The sequence below is a fragment of the Protopterus annectens genome, chromosome 4.part0 (genome assembly GCF_019279795.1).
Source record: "Protopterus annectens isolate FY-2018-M chromosome 4.part0, PAN1.0, whole genome shotgun sequence".
In the NCBI taxonomy this organism is placed as follows: Eukaryota; Metazoa; Chordata; order Ceratodontiformes; family Protopteridae; genus Protopterus; species Protopterus annectens.
In genome coordinates this window covers 637,721,401-637,740,114 of record NC_056733.1, presented here as the reverse complement: position 1 = coordinate 637,740,114, position 18,714 = coordinate 637,721,401, and the positions used below count along the sequence as shown (strand labels likewise).

The 18,714-nt window shown below is 41.3% G+C and overlaps 1 protein-coding gene across 1 annotated transcript in view; it reads right to left on the bottom strand.

The window, feature by feature from the left end:
* The window catches only part of VPS33A (VPS33A core subunit of CORVET and HOPS complexes), a gene marked incomplete in the record, with an annotated part of 507,742 nt that overhangs the window by 323,284 nt on the left and 165,744 nt on the right, over window positions 1-18,714 (bottom strand). Inside the window, 1 exon segment of the mRNA XM_044068595.1 lies at window positions 10,808-10,994. Within this exon segment, the coding sequence (XP_043924530.1) occupies window positions 10,808-10,994 (187 nt within the window).

Genomic DNA, 18,714 nt, shown 5'->3' with positions numbered 1-18,714 from the left:
CCAGGGAAAATTAATTCTTTAGCTAAGTCAGGAAAATATAGTGAAATTAGTTAACTACTGTTTTTCTGTATCAGTGTGAATCTATTCATCTATGTTATTTTAATATGTCCTGTGATTGAAACTGTGGTGCTTATTGCAAATGGATATTTAGTATTTTCGCATTCTTTTATTATGTATTATTAAATATATTTAAACCTTTCATTGTGGTTGGTCTGTTAAGAGAAAGTTTTAACCTTTGAGAGTACTTACAGCCATTTAGTGACACTGTAGCCACTCCTGGAAGCCTAACGACATTGGCCAAACACTACCATTTGTATTAACATTAATTTTACTCAGTACAATTGGGTACCCTTGTAAGAGCCTTAGAGTAGCTGACTTTGGAGTGTCTGATGGCAGTAACTACATTATAGTCTGGGCAAAGGGGCAGAATGAGTAAATCTGTGCCAGTCTTTCCCAGGAGTGAGTGTGTGTGTGTGTGTGTGTGTGTGTGTGTGTGTGTGTGTGTGTGTGTGTGTGTGTGTGTGTGTGTGTCTGTGTGCGCGCAAGCAAAGCAAATCAAATCTCAAAGAGTGTGTGTGTGTGTGTGTGTGTGTGTGTGTGTGTGTGTGTGTGTGTGTGTGTGTGTGTGTGTGTGTGTGTGTGTGTGTGTCTGCTTCTTTTGAGCAGGGACACAGAGCACTGGTTCACAGGGAGGGTGGTGAAGGACTTGGCTTGGACACTCAGCTGAGGACTCAACTCTACACCTGTGCCAATGAGGAGTTTTGTTGGGGGCCTAGAGAGAGAGAGAGAAACCCAGACAGAGTGTGTTCCCTGTGTGCTCTTATTGGAAATTGAGAACTGCATCTGGAAATACTGTGTGTATCTATGTTTGTTCCAAGTGAATGTCCCTCACCGATGTCTGTGGTAAGGATTCAGGCTGCCTGACTACCGACCCAAAAGACAGGCGTCACCTTTGCATGTCAGCCTCAGTCTCACGTCTCTCGACATAACATAGGAGGACTATGATCTGATCTCTGATCATAATCAACTTATGTGTTTAAGGCATGGATGCCAGGAAATCCACCTCAAGAGTGGAGTGAAGTGCACTCTGCACTGAAAAGAAGCAGATATATCTCCCAACTTTTCCTTTAGCCCCAGTAAGACTTTTCCCATTTTATCTGCCCCTTAATGTGTAGAAAAGTGTTTCACCACAAGTTAGATGCTTTTCAACATCCTGTCTGTGTGGAATCTACATGTTTCCTCGTGAACATTTTCTGCTGGTACTCATGCTTTTTCATGTCTCCTAAAAGCATGTTAGCTTTTTTATACATATATAGATGTATGCATATACACACTCAAGTACATGCACCATGTGCACACATTCTCAAGCCTGTGCACACACATCTAACATATATATTTAATTTAACCTTTGTTGACCAGGTTAGTCTCACTAGGCCAGCAGCCACTTTTCTGGGGAGACCCAAGGAGGCACTCATACTGACTAAGGGAAATTTGGCAATGGCACAGGAGAGCTTCCCATATTCTTTTTGATAAGTGGTGCAGGATCTTTTACATTCATCTGAGATACCTATATACAACTGTAAAAACTCACAAAGCCATTAAACATAATACACAAAACCCAACAATAAGCAAAAACAAACATGAACACCCCCCATCTCCCTCTTAAACCCTACACATTTGTAATTCACTCTTCATTATTAAAATACTTTTTATTCTTCTTTTTTGCTGTATGAAAGTGCAACTCTGTGTATGGTATTTCTCAATCCCGTACCACGTTGTTGTTTTTTTTTTTTAAATATTGTCACTATTTACAATCTCTTATAGGTTTATAGATTAGTGCTACACTAACTGCCATGGTGGGCCATTTTAAGCCTAGCCAATTAACCCATTTGAAAATCAAACCCTGCACCTTGTGTATGCAAGGAAAATATCTTAACCATTATGTCATCCTCCCTCACTATATGGAATATAATGTACTTGAACCCAGGACCATGTGTATGGCAGTCCTACACTTACAGCTGTTGCAACAAGAATGTTAAAGAAAGGTTGCACACCTTGTACTAGAACCCAGGACCATCTGTACTCCCACCCTACACTTACACCTGCTGCCACAGGATTGGTTACATACTTTTTTTTGGTTTAAATACCTTCCTTGTATTTTTGTATGTTTTGTAATTTTTTTTTATTTTTGTTTGTGGAGCTTTTCTCCACAAGCCTCCACTGAAAATGGGCTTCTGGCCCAGTCATACATTCCCAGTAAACAAAAGTAAACAAACAAAAAACAAACACACAGTCAATGCATGCCTACTGATATGGTAACATACATTAACAGATTCAGAAATATATAAAAATAGAATTGAATTAATAAAAATCTTACCAATGCGAAGTACTACTATACTAACAAAATCATAAACCCTCCCAAATAAAAAAAAAAATCCTTAATACAAATCTATATACAAATCTAATCTGAAGAAATCTGTAAAAACTCCATCACAAAAATATAAAGCAAAATAATAACACCCAGTCTTAAATCTACTAATCCCATGAATAATGATATTAAAAATACAAAAATTACCTGCAAAATAAAAGAAAGAACACTGACTGAATATTAAATAAAAATAGCATAACTTACCCACAAAACCTCACTAACAGAGGCCTTGACAGTAAAACTTTTCATAAGGTTCATAGGTGTGTACTAGGCTAATGGCTCTGGAGCTTTTACAAACCTAGCCCAAAGGATTACCCTGACATTGTGCCACCTGACCTTGGTTCCCAGTGCCTCTGTCGAGCAGAGCCACTGGAGTGATCTCCGGGGTGAATTTTCTATTTCCCATCTACTCATCAAGGTTTCTCTTGAGGAGGGCCAGTGAAGTGCTCTGTTTGACATGTATGGGAAGTCTATTCCATAGCAAGGGCAGTATCTGGGTTATGAACCTGTCCCTTCCAGCACGTTCTGTGATTGTGGTAATGAGGTTGAGGTCACTGGAGCATGTAGTGCGGAGGGATTGGGATTTCTTTAGATGTAGCATTTCTAAGAGAGCTGATCAGACATGGCTTTGTAAGTCAAGCAGAGACTGCCTCTAAGTAGGTGATATGAGACAGAGAATAGTTGCAGTTTTTTGAGTCTGTCCATATAGGACAAGTGTTTAAGGCTTAGGATCCTCTTTGTGAGGTACTTTTGCGGCCTCTCCAGTTGTTGCAGGTGTCTAGTGAGGGACATGCCAAATGGGGCATTGTACTCGATGATTGGCCTAATGAGGGAAGAGTAGAGGGAGACAATGACCTCTTTCTTCCTGGATGCAAAACCCTTAGTAATGAGATGTGCCACATAGGACTTTCTGACCACAGTGGCAATGTGGTGGTCAAAAGAGAGGCTGCTGTCAACCTGTGTTCCCAGATCTCTTATAATACCTTCTGTGTTCAGAGGACTACCATCGATCAAATAAGTAAAACACCAATGGAACCAGCAAAAGACCAAGCCTTTTAGTGTAAAAACTCACTTAATCACTATTTGTCAGAACGCCTTCATCAGAAAAACAAAGAGTAACCATGAACTCTCTATTTAAATAATAAAATCATTAAGCTGAAACCAATCAAGCCTGTTTAACAATTTACAATTAAAGTGAACCACACCACTCAAATAAAAAAGAGCTTGTTAAATACATATAAAAATATATATGTGTAAAACACAAGTATTATTTAATATTTATTTCTGTTTTTTAAAAAAACATTTAATGTTGACTGTGTCATTTAAGCAGGGATGCATATGAGAGGCGAGTCTAAGTTGCCACTCTGCCTCTTTTTGTTCAACTACACACTTAATCGCCACCCCTGATGTAAACTTCTTGCCAATTTGTACACACTACAGAATGCTTATATAATGCATTATTGGTGTTTCTTGCCCTAACAGCATATACATGCTCCAAAATATGTTTGCGCAAACATCTAGTGGACATTCCCACGTAAAACGCTGGACATCCACTGCACATAGCAACGTAAACAATACCTTTGGTGTTACAGTCTATTCTAGCTGGAACTGTAATGTTACAATCTAATTGCTGCAAGAAAATATGTGGACCCACTTGTATGTACCTACATGCCTTACAACCTGTGTACTTAAACATTCCTATTCTACCAATGTCCAAGTGACAAAGACCATGGGCCTTAATTTCCAGCATGTCTTTAATATTCTGATTTTTCTTGTATACAAAAGCTGGTGCATCACCCACTACTTTAACCATATCATCGTTGCCCAAGATGACCTTCCAGTTTTCTTGAATGATCTTACAAATCTGATAGTTGTCAACACTCGTATCCAAGCAAAACCTAGGTTTGCTTGAATCACTGGTATTAGCAACCATCCTTTTAGAAAAAAAAATTTTCAAAATTGGGGGAAAATCCAGTACCATCGATGTGGTAATTCATGGGAACAGGGTTTTTCCCAAAGGGGATGACGACACATTTTTTGGCATTGAGCTTAAGGCCATGGTTCTGACACTAGTCGTTGGTCTCAGTGAGGCCTTTCTGTTGGATGTCAACATCACTTGGGGAGTTAATAACAGCTCCCAACTTGCAATCGTCTGCAAACATTGACAGTCAGAGACCCTTTGTGTTGGCCTGGACTTCAGAGAAGTAGATACCAAAGCAGGAGAGGACCCTTTGTGTTGGCCTGGACTTCAGAGAAGTAGATATCAAAGCAGGAGAGGACCCAGGACTGAACCCTGTGGGACTCCACTTGTGACTGGTCGGCACTCTGACAAAGTCCGCTACTTTCACACTGTGGGTTCTATCTGTGAGCCAGTTTGCAACCCACCTAGTGATATAGGGGTTGATGCCTAGCTTAATGAGTTTTTCTATGATTCCTGAATGGGGAATGGTATCAAATGCCTTGGCCAGATCAAGTCAGGCTGTATGAACCACCTTGCCTTCATCCTCAGCATTGGTGACTGACTCAAATAAGTCAACCAAGCAGGCATGATCTTCCCTTCACAAAACCAAACTGTGTGGGATACAGAGTTTGGAGATTCCCTATATCCTAGTTTATTAGGCCCACGATGATGCGTTCCATAGTTTTGCATATCAGACTTATCAGACTAATGGGGCGATAGTTCCCAGAGTCTGTAGTCGCCCCTCCTTTGTAGAGAGGGATGACTGTAGCAGTGCACCATTCGGTAGGGACAAAGCCTGAGGTGAGGCTGTGATTGAACAGGGAACTCAGATGAGGTGCCAGTTCACTCTGTAGTTCAGGTAGAACACAGCCAGGGATATTGTCAGATCCCATGGAAGCTGTATTCTTGGCCTTGGACAGTGCTGTTTTAACCTGTGCAGCAGTAATACTGGATGTCTGGCAATCTACTGGTATTGTGATTGGTCCTTTGGGGGGGGGGGGGGGTAAAGTTGGCACTGAATCTGTCGGCCAGTACTTTGGCAATATCTGTTGGCTCAGTATAAGAGGTACCATTGTGCAGTAACTCAGAGCAAATCTGGGTATTGCCATGGAGATTCTTTACATAACTGTAGAAGGCCTTGTGGTTGTCTTTACTATCTGCTGCAATTCTGTTTTCATAGCTAGCTTTAGAGGATTTGATGAGGGATCTCAATTTTTTGTTGAGTCTGATAAGGGAGTTTTTTTCCAATCTTGGGACTTCACTTTATTCCATATCAGTTTCCTTCTTCTGTTGTAGAGTTTGTTTATGGCAATGGACTACCAGAATGGCTTCCTTTTTTTGGAGGAGAGCGTCTTGGTTCTACTGGGTATGGCGAGATCCACGCATTTGTGTACGTGTTTGTACAGTGCGCACTGGTGTATGATTCGGCGGTCATGCAACTATTCTCCATTTGCATGGGTGCCATGAAGTTAGCTACCTCTGTTTTTAGGAGGCCGTCATGCAACTATTCTCCATTTGCATGGGTGCCATGAAGTTAGCTACCTCTGTTTTTAGGAGGCCAAAGTTAGCTTTGGAGAAGTTTTTCATGGTGGTTACCTTTGTGTGGGGGGTGGATTTCCAGGGTGATTAGTCTGTGGTTGGATCTAACCAGGGGAGGAGTTAACTACTAGTGTAGAGCAACGGTTGCCCATGTTAGTAATGACCAGGTCAAGGATGATGCTACCTCTAGTGGGGGTAAGAACGAGCTTGTCCAGGGCATTTAAATTAATGAATTCCAGGAAACGTTGGGCAAGTGTATTGGTACATGAGTAGTTTTCCCAATTAATGTAGGGGTAGTTGAAGTCGACCAGTATGAGTGTGTTAGGTTGGACCCTAATCTTCTCCAATGTGCTTAGGAACATGGAGTGAGAGTCTTGGGACATTGTTGGGGACCTATAGCAGGCTACGACCTGAATCTCTCTCTCTTACCCAATGTTAGCTGCACATGTGTATTGCATGATCTATGATGCATTATGCTGGGCTACCAGTCTGGAGGTGTGCGCATCCTTTACGAATATGGAAACACCACCGCCTTTGGAGCTTCGGGCCAAGTTCTGGGGCCAAAAGGTGTGGAATTTGTTATACCTGGTAGTGCAGGGGTGCTTTCTGCTGCCTTGAACCAGGTCTCTGTTACAGCACAAATGTCGATGTTCTCCATTTTAAGGAGTGCTTCGAGCGAGTGCATTTCCAGATATAGACCTAGTGTTGAGTAGCATGACCCTCAGATTGCGTTTGTAGCTGTTACGGTGGTAATTTGGTCTTTAGAACAATACCTAAAAAAGGCACTATAGGGGTGGCAAGTGCCTTGGCCAGGATCCAGAAGCCTAGGGGTGACAGATGCAGGCCATCTCTGTCAAAGCCTCGAGGTCTGTTAATCATGTCATCCCAGGCAGATAGATACTGGATCCCCTTAGAATGACACCAAAAACTTAGCCAATTGTTGAAATCAATAATTTTTTGCTTGTACTGTGGTGTCATTCTGGGTGATGGTAGGATGCTGCTCACAGCTAGGGTCATAACTGCCTGGGCTACATAATCCGAGAGCTCCTCCATGTCTTTTTTCATGTAGTCCAGGGAGGTACGTCTCAGGTCATTCACACCCACATGTACAATGACACAGTCATATTTGTACCTGTTGTTGAGGGACCAGAGTGCGTGCGTTATGTGGCAGATCCTGGCACCTGAATGGCAGCTGACTGTTACTTTCTCCTTATTCAACTTAGTGAGTGGGACATCAGTGTGCCTCACTATCGAGTCACCTATGACCAGTGTGTTGGGCATGCTGTTCTGCCTTAGGGGCTTTGGTTGAGTGGCACACTGTTTAGGAGAGTTGTGTGTCTCGTGATTAGTGTTGTGTTGTGATGGTTGAGTGCGTTTCTGCCTTGGAGGTCTCTGCTGTTTGGGTAGATTTTTATTGAGAGCCTCCACAAAGGTGGATGTATGGTTTGCATTTTTATGTGAAGGCAGTGCTGGTGTGTGTTCTGGAGGGCTGTGTGTTCCATATGGTAGGTGCAAGTGTTGACCCTCTCCTCTTCACCAGCTATTCCAGTCTTGGCTGGAGAGTACATGGCTTCCAATTTGGATATATAAGTGCATCTCTCGCAAGTCTGAGTGTTGGGAGGTAAGAGGAGAGGGTTGTCAGTGTACATGAGGCAGTTGCTACATTGCCTCAGGATGCCCAAGTTCACCAGGTTAATAGGAGAAAGCACAGGTAACTGACCTTTAGACATGCCTGAATGAGTGGGTATTAATAATAAGTACTGGTGCAGTTTCCTTTTAGAAGATTTAATGCTGGTAGCACTTTTGTGTGCTACAATAATTGCTACAAGAAGTCTGGTAAAGTGCTAGACTGTTAAGCTAGTAAAAGTGCAGGAGAGGAGCGAACTAGCAGGTCTAAGGGAAAAATTGAAGAGCAGACTTTGGCACCGCTCAGAAGCTACACACAATCCTGGATACAGCAAATCTGTATCTGGACTAGGCTAGTTACAGGAAAGGCAGGAAACATGGTCAAAAGCAGGCTTTTACACCAGAAAGTTAAAAGAGATGGAAAAACTGCCCAAATGGATAATAAACTACAATTTTGAGCCAGAAACCACTCCTCTTGTGGTAGATAGGCTACCTAGTGCTTACCACTGACGAGCTGGAAGGCTACCCTCCGACACAGAAAGGCTTGGGGGGGCTCAGAAGCTTACAAACAGTCCTGGATACAGCAAATCTGTACTTGGACCAGACTAGTTACAGGAAAGGTGGGAAATGAGTGCAAATGCGGGCTTTTAAACCAGAAGTTGAAAGAGATGGAAAAAACTACCCAAATGGCCAATACACTTCACTTTCTGGACCAGTAACCACTCCTCTTGTGGTAGATAGGCTTAGTGCTTACCACTCCCATTGACAAGCTAGAAGGCTTTCCTCTAACACAGAAAGGCTTGTGGGGGCTCAGAAGCTTACAAACAGTCGAAGATACAGCAAATCTGTATCTGGACTAGACTAGTTACAGGAAAGCTGAGAAACAAGCGCAAATGCAGACTTTTAACCAGAATTTGTAAGCGATGGAAAAAACTGCTAAATGGCCAATAAACTAAGGTGAAGTTACTCTCACTGGTCAAGAGAGAGCCAGAAATATTTAAAAAAACTGCAGTAATTTGAGACTTCTACACCAATCTCACTCACAAAACTTACCTCTTCTACATAAAGTACAATACTGCAAATCACCAAAATCAATTAATAAAAGTAGTATAGATAAAAAGTTACAGAGAGAAGACTGGAGAAATAAATTAAAAGTCTGATACTCTGGGGTATGGACCTTGTGTGCAAAAAAGTTGTTCTTAGGGTGCTAAATATTTTATTTATTAAATCCCAAACACATATATGCCTTTAACAACTACAAAGTGTAGATATTTTATTCAAAATCACTTTACGCATCTCAACATCTATTTATCATTCTACGCACTGCAAACTGAATCTCTCAACATTCTAAATGCACTACCTGTCACCACAGCTCAGCCTCATTCCTAACACATGCACATATACATACAGACACAAAATCCAAAGATGCTATTGCACACACAGCACACAATACACTCAAGCACAAAGAAAACAATTATGCCTTACAAAAAACTACCACAACTTAGATGGAAAAGGTTAAGATGTTAAAAAAACTGCAATCACCAAGTCAGAACTGAAGGAATTTATCTGGGAGGGAAAGAGAGCAAGAGTTAAGTGAGATAAGTTGATCCTTCAATAGAACAAGGTTGTTTAGGTTTTTCAATAGAACAAGGTTGTTTAGGTTTTTCTGATTTTAATGTATATTTTATATAGGTTCATATGCATAATTCAAAGTGGTCAGGAATAATGATAAAGCAAGGGGGCAGTTCAAGAGAGAGAAAGACGGGGGGGGGGGAGACAGAGAGTGGGATTTTGGATGCAGATCCTTAGAGAGAATAACATCATACAGAATATTATATTCATAAACTAGTAGACAGAATTCTAAGAACTAAGCCAATACAAGAATGGAAAAACAAGATATTGCCAATACAGATGACTACAAGTAGGGGTACAGAAAATAGGCAAGGGTGGCTGGAATTTACTAGAGAAACCTGGCAAAGGAACCAAGACATTGGAAGTAAAACTCAAAAGGTAATAGAGGGTGCGAGGCCAACAAGACATTTGGATTGTAGGCCAGAGACTGCCTTCACTACCAGGGCTTGATCTCATAGTACAGGGAAAGAGATAGGGGAATTTGTAAGACATGCTCTGGTAGAATTTTTAGTTAAATTTAGAACAGAAACAGCTGTTAAAAAGAGATAATTAGAAGGGCGTATAAATTATTGCATGATAACTAAAAGTAGCAATCAGAGGAGGTTAGAAAAGAAAGCAATTTACAAGAAAACAATGGGAAGACATATGTATGGCTCTAAAGTAAGCAACATAGTCTCAAAGGTTTAGGATCTTTGCTTGGCAGTGTTTGCATTGGTACTTTTATACAACCAGCAGACTTCAAAGAAAGTTTCCTCAGTAGACAGCAAGTGTTGGAGGTGTGATGGAGAAGCAAGAAGTAACTGGGAAGATATGTTTTGGGCGTGTAATGAGTTGGCAGAGTTTAAAAAATTCCCTACAGAGTACTCTATCAGAAATATTGGGTGAGCAAATGGCTGTAAGTAATGAAATGATTCTTTTGAGCTGAGAGATGTGATCAGAATTACCTAGACATAGTAAGGCCTTAGTACGTTTAATTTTGTTGGCTGCCAGAAAAAGCAATTACTAGAAAATGGAAATCAAAGTCTACACCAACTGTACTCGACGTACTGAACATTATAACAGAAATAAAAGAACTGGAAGAGGGGTCTTTAGAAAGGGGAAGAAGCAACTTATGTAAATGGAAACTATGGGAACAATACATGCATAATAATTTTCAGAAGGAGGAGGCGGAGTGAGGTTTAAGGAAAAGCAGGAATTCAGCAATTTTTTGTAATGATGGACTGATAGTAGCAAAGAAAATACATGTGATATACATTTCATTTAAATGGAAAATGTTTTTTCTTTTCTGTTAATGTATGTTTGCCTACGTCTTGAGTGACAATTTAATGCAAGTGCTTACTTAAAAAAATAAATAAAAAATGCATGAAGCAGATCTATGACATTACTACTGACACCTCCACAGTGTCCTTATACCTCGAGAACGCCCTTCTCTAGCTAAAATGTGGTTAAGAACTGGTTGACTACAAGTACTGTGGACCAGTGTAGGAATGGATGGTCACCATGTGCTCAAACACAGTGACATTACATTACTTGTGGTTGGATGGATAAGAAAGGATAAAGTAATGTTGTACAGAACACAAAATGTACTACTTATTCAAAAGAGAAACTGACTTGAAACTTACCCGGAACATATTTTCAGATTCCATAGATAGGAGATCCCAGTCAAAAGGAATTAGATCCAAGGCATACTCCCCTTTGTGCAGGAAGGATTTCAAAACTCCAAGTTCATCCAGTCGGTGTTCACACAGATGACTGCGATGTGGCACAAACAATATGGAGAACTCTCTCTGAGAGCGATGCCGGTCTTCACTAGAAAGGAAAAAACTAGCATATAAAGCTATTGTTGTAGAAGATTCTGTACAAATCACATGAAGGAGTCTATGCGGACATGAGCTTTTCTCAAACAATGCATTAGTCTACCAAGTTAGCTGCAGCACCTTTACAGGTATAATAAATCCAAATACCAGTGCACCTTGGGGTACAATAATCACCCTATTTAACCACTTTTTGGGTATGTTGTAGTGGGTCCCTATCAGTTAACTGAGTTACCATAACATTGCAATTGTAAACAGAGAAACAACAACACTGAAAGGTTAGAATAATGAACGTTTATAAATCCGCAACAGAAGACACCAAAAAAATCAGCTGCAGATATTGCACATAACTTTTTGTGTTTTGAAACCTTGTAGCTTTTGAATGGAGATTGCAGTACAGCGAGGATCGGGAAATTCACCCTTTTCCTCAATGCTGCAATTTCAGAGTTGGTATGTATAATTTGCAGGGGACGTGGGGGGTGCAGGGAGGCTTGCCCCCCTGCATAAAAGTAAATAAAGGCAGCTAGTTTGTCGGTCTTATGCATGAGAACGCGCATACAGCTGCGGATGTTATCATATGTTGCTGTAGCTTTAGAAACTTTATGTTAGTACATAATACAAAACAATGGTTCGATCTTGTAAATTTCAGTTTTGGTAGCAGTCATTCTTGTGTCTGTTTGATGTTCTCGTTTCAATCTTTTCAGTTTCAATGTTGTGGTAACTCGATCAACTGAAGTAAATCTGTTGTACTACATTACAATTCATAACATCTAACATAAATACTAATTTACATATATTGTTCTTTCCCAGCTGGCATACCTCACAGTCTACAGCAACTGTCATCTACAACATTTCTATTTGGTAAGCATCTTGTATCTTAATGGAACATATTTTCAAACTGACACACAATGACTAACATAAACAAACTTAAAAAGGAATAAATAAGAGTATTTTCAATGCCAGAAGCTTCAGTATCATAGATCAGATAAAATATTTCTTTTACAGTATCAAACTAATCACTGAATACACATTAAAAATGTTCTTCTGTGGCAAAAACCCAGTGAAACAATTAACACTAACTTGTCAGATTTCAAGCTGTGCAACCTTTTACAATTTTTCCTGTAGAGTATGTCTACCTTCTGCGGATTCATTTTGGAGAGTACAACATTAATGAATTCTGTTAAACTTCATTTGCACATACCGACAATTCGCCCACTATGAATCCCATGCCAAGGACTGAAATGCCAGCTGGATACTCCATGATCAGATGGCATAATGCATGACCCAGATTATAGTGCTTGTATTTCCTCATGTCAATAACTGCCACACAGATGCTGTGGGTGACCCCAGGTACAGCGTAATCAAGATCAGAAGGTATTCACATTCTGGCATCACACTATCAAGATATTAATTAATACATTTTTGAGATAACATAGCCCCTGGTCTGTTATCCATGGATTGCCCTGCAGTGACATGGATGGGAAACCATAAAATTATCCCACAGGTGAAACCTATGTCTCTGCTGGACAGAGGATGCTAATGTGCTACAGAACTGTAACTTGACTACTTCCTATCTATAAAAGGAAACAAGTAGGACTTGGGAATTCTGCTTGGCTAAACTTAAAAATGCCCTTCGACCACTAACCCAGCATCTTTCTATACATGGTCTACTGTAGACATTTGTCTGCCTCTTCCTACTCTCCTCTTGTTTGATGCAAGCCCTTCATACATATACACATGCACACATGGAGTCGCACGCCCGCACACAGAGTCTCATATGCGCAGAGTCGCACGTACACAGATGTGTGCGCAGTCACATGGGTGCACGCACAGAGTCACACGCGTGCAAAGAGTCACACGGGAGCACAGAGTCATGCACACGCACACACACTCACATGCACACAGAGTCACACACTCACATGCACACAGATCACACAGTCTCGCACACAGTCTCACGAGCGTACAGTCTATCCCACCCAGAGTTGCACATGCTAACGCACACACACTCGCACAATGACACACACTAGCATGCACACAAATGCACACACCAGCCAAGCTTGCCTTCCATCACCTAGGCCACTAATGAAATCTTCATCATGGTTGCACTCTGCATTACTGAAATGGTCAGGAAACCCATGCATTTGATGTGCATGCCACTTCTGAGAACGAACACTCTAGCACAGTACTAGGTCTATGCTAATCTTTTAGTTAAAAATGATTACGGCAATGCAAAACTGTCAAGGGGAGACCAATTTGCAGATCACTGATGAACCTTTATATTAGTAATGCAGAACTGATCAAAGATTAACCAGAAAGATGACACACAGTTAAAAACAAAAAGAGAGAGATTTCATTACTCATTTCCAAAAGTTAAGAAAGTGCAGACAAAACAATGAAGTACAAACCACAACCATTACAGAATTCTGGGCTAAACAGGTTCACCTTTCTGACATGCACTGTGTATGGCCCATGCTTTCTGGACCGAATGGGTTTATGCTTTCACATACACTTGTACTAATAACACAAAAACATAACAAAACAAATCCTACAAAAACCTAAGCCTTAAATGCATCAAATAAAATAGCCCCATTCACCCAAAAAGTATACATATTAAAACACAAATTAAGCAAACAAAATCTCTTCAAAACATTTGTTCAAGGGGTGAAGTAAGCCCCTTGACTTCCCCACAGCTGAAATATTCCAACTCCAAAGTCACACATTCTCATAGATGGAAATCCGGTCAGTTTTGTATGCCTATTTTTCTTTTATTAGCAAGAAACATGGCCTACCCATAAAAAGCAGTTTAAGAGTATATTTAAGTAATGTTGACATGCAGAAGGAGTTAAGCCCTGCAAAACTGCCAGCACAGTAAAATGCTGTATAAAAATGTCAACCTGAAATCTACACAAAACTTGTCCAACTGTATCAAACACCACTGAAATATTAAAATGGCTTTCAATTTAATAACTGCTTAAATATTCAAAGTGCATAACTCTGCTAATTTACACCCATTGTCTAATACCAGAACCCCCTTATTTAAATAGCTATGCAATAAAAATAGACTGCAAAGAAAATTTAAGCTTCTACTCTACATTTATTTTCAGTCTTTTTGGAAACCCATAAAGCCTATAAGCAAAACGCCATGACAGACAAAAACAAACTGTAGACTACTTGAAAGGTAATGATTCCAATAAACCACAGTTATACTTCACTGTCCCATCCCATACTGTTTGCATGAGTCAGATACTTGCATTTTGCCTCGAACTTATACACGTTTCAATATGGCTTTTAAGGATATGCCAGTTGACATGTTGCAAGTAAGCAGCAGTACCACATCTATGTGTTGCAAGATATGTGCTACATTTTTTTAAATATGTCTCGATTTTAAGATACAATATCTGGGCAAAGTACAGGTGGCTTTTTACTTGAGAAACCCAATTACACACTGTTTTATGTTAAGAATGTGGTACTAGGCTATAGGTCCTAGGGTCAATACAAGCCTAGCCATAACAATTCACTGGCTATTTCTTCCCAGAATATTTACTTCCCTGGACCCCTGTCTAGCAGGGTGACTGACATATTCCCAGGGGTGAATTTCCCATCTCCCATCCAATCGTCAACGTTCCTTTTGAAAAGGGCCAAAGAGGCGCTCAGCTTGACCTGTATGGGCAGTCTATTCCAGAGTATGGGGAGTCTCTGGGTCAGGAACCTATCCCTCCAGCATATTTTGTTCATTGTGATGACCAGGTTTAGATCCCTGGAGTGTGTGGCTCTGAGGGATTGGGATTTAAGCGTAGCAAGTCCCACAGCTCTGTGTTTGACACGGCCTTGTATGTTAAGCAGAAATCACCTCTGAGTAGGCAATACGCGACAAGAGTATAGCTGGAGTCTTTTTAGATGGTCAGCATAGGGCATCTGCTTTAGGCTTGTGATTCTTTTAGTGAGGTACTTCTGTGGCCTTTCCAGTTGTTGCAGAGGTCTTGTGAGGTACAAACCAAACGGGGCATTGTACTCTATAATGGGTCTAATGAGGGATGAGTAGAGTGGGACAATGACCTACTTTTTTCTGGATGAAAACCCTTAGTAATGAGGTGTGCCACATAGAAGGATTTCCTGACTGTTGTGGCAATGTGGTTATCGAAGGAGAGACCACTGTCCACCTGTGTCCCTAAGTCCCTTATCACACTTCCGGTGTTTAGTGTACTGCCACTTATGTGGTAATTCATGGATACATGGTTTTTCACAAAGGGGATAACTATACATTTCTTGGCATTTAGCATGAGCCCATGGCTCTGGCAACAAGCATCTGTTTCTGTAAGGTCCTTTGGTAGAATATCCACATCATTTGGGGATTCAATAATGGCTCCCAGTTTGTAGTCATCTGCGAACTTTGTTAGCCAGAGTACCTTAGTGCTGGCCTGTAGTTCAGAGAAGTAGATGCCAAACAACAGCGGTCCCAGGACTGAACCCCGAGGCACTCCACTTGTCTGGAGATGGATTTTGAGTCAGCCACTTTTACAGTGTGGGTTCTGTCAGTAAGCCAGTTGGCAACCCATCGAGTGACGTAGGGATTAATCCCCAGCTTAGCAAGTTTATCTATGATTCCAAAGTGGGGGATGGTGTCGAAGGCCTTGGCGAGGTCCAGACAGGCTGTGTGGACCACCTTACCTCATCCACGGCTCTGGAGACTGATTCGAAGAAGTCAATCAGGTTGAGGAGACAAGACCATCCCTTTACGAAACCAAACTGGGTGGGGCCAGTGTTTGAAGGTTGCCAATGTCTTTGCTTATAAGTTCCATGATAATGCGTTCCATGGCTTTGCAGATCAGGCTTGTCAGACTGATGGGACGATAGTTCCCGGGATCCAAGTTGGATCCCCCCTTGTGGAGTGGGATAATTGTAGCTGTGCGCCACTCACTGGGCACAAAGCCTGAGGTGAGGCTATGATTAAACATGACACATAGGTGAGGTGCCAGTTTCATTTTGTAGTTCATGTATACACAGCCCGGGATGTCGTCTGGTCACATGGATGCTGTATTCTTAACTTTGGAGAGTGCATTTTTTACCTGTGTGGCTGCGATTACTGGAATTTGGCAATCTTTTGGTATTGAGATGGGCCCTTTAGGGGGTGAGGGGGGTGATGTTGGCACTGAATCGATCTGCCAGGATATTGACAATATCCTTGGGATCAGTATATTTAATGCCATTCTTTTGTAGCTCAGAACAGATCTGAGTACTGCCATTTAGATACTTGACATAACTACAGAATGCTTTGTGGCTGTCCTTGGAATTTTTGGCAATTTTATTTTCGTAACTAGCTTTGGAGGATTTTATGAGTGATCTCAGCTTCTTACTGAGGCTGGTAAGGGAGTATTTTGCATCCTGGGATTTTACACTTTTCTGCAACAGTTTCTTCCTTCTGTTGTATAGTTTGTTTATGGCAGGGGACCACCAGATTGGCTTCCTTTTTTTTTTTGGAGGAGAGCGTCTTGGTTCTATTTGGAATGGCACGATTCATGCACGAGTGGATGTGCTCGTACAGTGCCTTAGTGTAGGATTCAGAAGTCGAACTTTCAGTTCTGTTGGCATGGGTGTCATGAAGTGACTATATTAGTTGATTCAGGGCGTTAGAATTTATGAATTCCAAGAACCTTTGGCCAAAGGTGTTGGTACCCGAGTAGTTTTCCCAATTATTAACAGGGTAGTTGAAATCACCCAATATTAGGATGTTTGGTTGTATCTTAATATTTTCCAGTACGTTTAGAAAGGTGTAGTGAGAATCTTGGGGCATGGTGGGGGATCTGTAGCAAGCTACAATTTGGATTGCAGTCTTACCTAGTGTTAGTTGCACCTGAAGAATTTCAGATGCATTGTGTTGAGCAACTAGCCTGGGGTGTGAATATCATTGGTTAATATGAACACTCCTTCACCTTTAGTGCTTCGGTCCTGGTTTGGTGGCTGAAAAGTGTGGTAAGAGTTGTAGCCTGGTATTGCAGGGGTGCTCTCTGGAGCCTTGAACCAGGTCTCAGTTACTGCACAGATATCGATGTTCTCCATTTTTTTTTTTTTTTTTTTTTTTTTTTTTAAAGAGTGCCACGAGAGAGAGTGCATTTTGAGGTTTAGACTTCAAGCATTGAGTAGCATTACCTTCAGATTTTACATGCTTATATCTGTTACGGTGGTGGTTTTGTCCTTTGAGCCTTGCCTAAAAAAGCCACTGTAGGGGTGGCAAGAGCCTTGCCCAGTAACCTGAATCCCAGGGGCGACAGGTTCAGACCATCTCTGGCAAAGTATCGTACTCTGTCAATCATGTTGTCCCAGGCAGACATATACTGGACCCACTTTGAATGACACCAGACACTTAGCCAATTGTTGAAGTCAATCATTTTGTCCTTATACTGTTTGGTATCATTCTGGGTGAAGGCCCAGGGAGGTATGTCTGAAGTCATTCACTCCAACATGGACAATGACAGAGTCGTATTTGTACTTGTTGTGGAGTGACTTGAGTGCATGCGTTATGTGGAGGATCCTGGCACCCAACAGGCAGCTGAGAGTAATTTTCTTCTTGTTCAGCCTGGTGATATCAGTGTGCCTGACTATACAGTCACCTATGACTAAAGTGTTGGTTAAGCTGTCTTGCCTTAGGTGCTGTTGTTTGGTGGCAAACTGGTGTTTTGAGCTATGTGTCACTTTGGTTGTGACTGGTGTTTGTTTGGGTTTCAGCTTCAGAGGCCCTTGTTGCTTGGGCAGGTTTATGTTAAGGGCCTCCGCATAAGTGGGTTTACTGTTACTATGTGTGGATGTTGGTGGCAGGAGTTTTGAAGGGCTATGTGTTGCTTGAGGTGTAGTGCAGGTGTTAACCTTCTCCTCTTGACCGGCTAGCACAATCTTGGCTGGAGAGAGCTTTGCTTCCAGTTTGGCTATGTAAGTGTATCTCTCGCAGATTTTAGTGTTGGCTGGTAGGGCGAGAGGGTTGTCTGTGTACATGAGGCAATTGCTGCATTGCCCCAGTATGCTCAGATTCACCAGGTGGACAGGAGAAATCACTGGAAGCTGTCCCTTGGACAAGTTGGTTCGGTGTTTCTTTTGTGAAGTACAAGAGCTGTTTTCCCTTACCTTGGTAAGGTACTTTGCAATTATACGATGTTTAGTGCCTACAATTAATTTCTCCTTATTAACAAGTAGAGTTGAGCGCTTGTATCAGTTTAAGGCTTCCTAGTGCTTTCCAGCAGGTTTTGGAGCAAGTGCTAATAACAGGGATTCAGATTTTAGTGCTACTACTGGGGAACCAGCTAGTTCTAAGGGAAAATTTGAAGAGCACACTTTCTGGCACCGGGAATAGTTTAAAGTACTACACTAATAAGTTAAAGTGTAAGACAGCAGAGAACTAGATAATCTAAGGAGAAAAATTGAAGAGCACCGCTCAGAAGCTTACAAAAAAAGTCCTGGATACAGCAAATCTCTATCTGGGCTACACTAGTTCCAGGAAAGGTAGGAAACACAGTTTTTTATTTTGTGTTTTTTGTTTCTTTTTTTCAATTTCAGTAGCACTTCCTTCTTAATATTGAACAATCTTCTGCCTACATCCATCTTACAAGCACAAACGACTACGCAACAAAATAAACAACATTCAGTCAGTCAGGTACATAACATGCTATAGGAATTCAAATTTAATTCAGAGTTGAAACCAGAATCTCCAGAGACACAAAAAACCC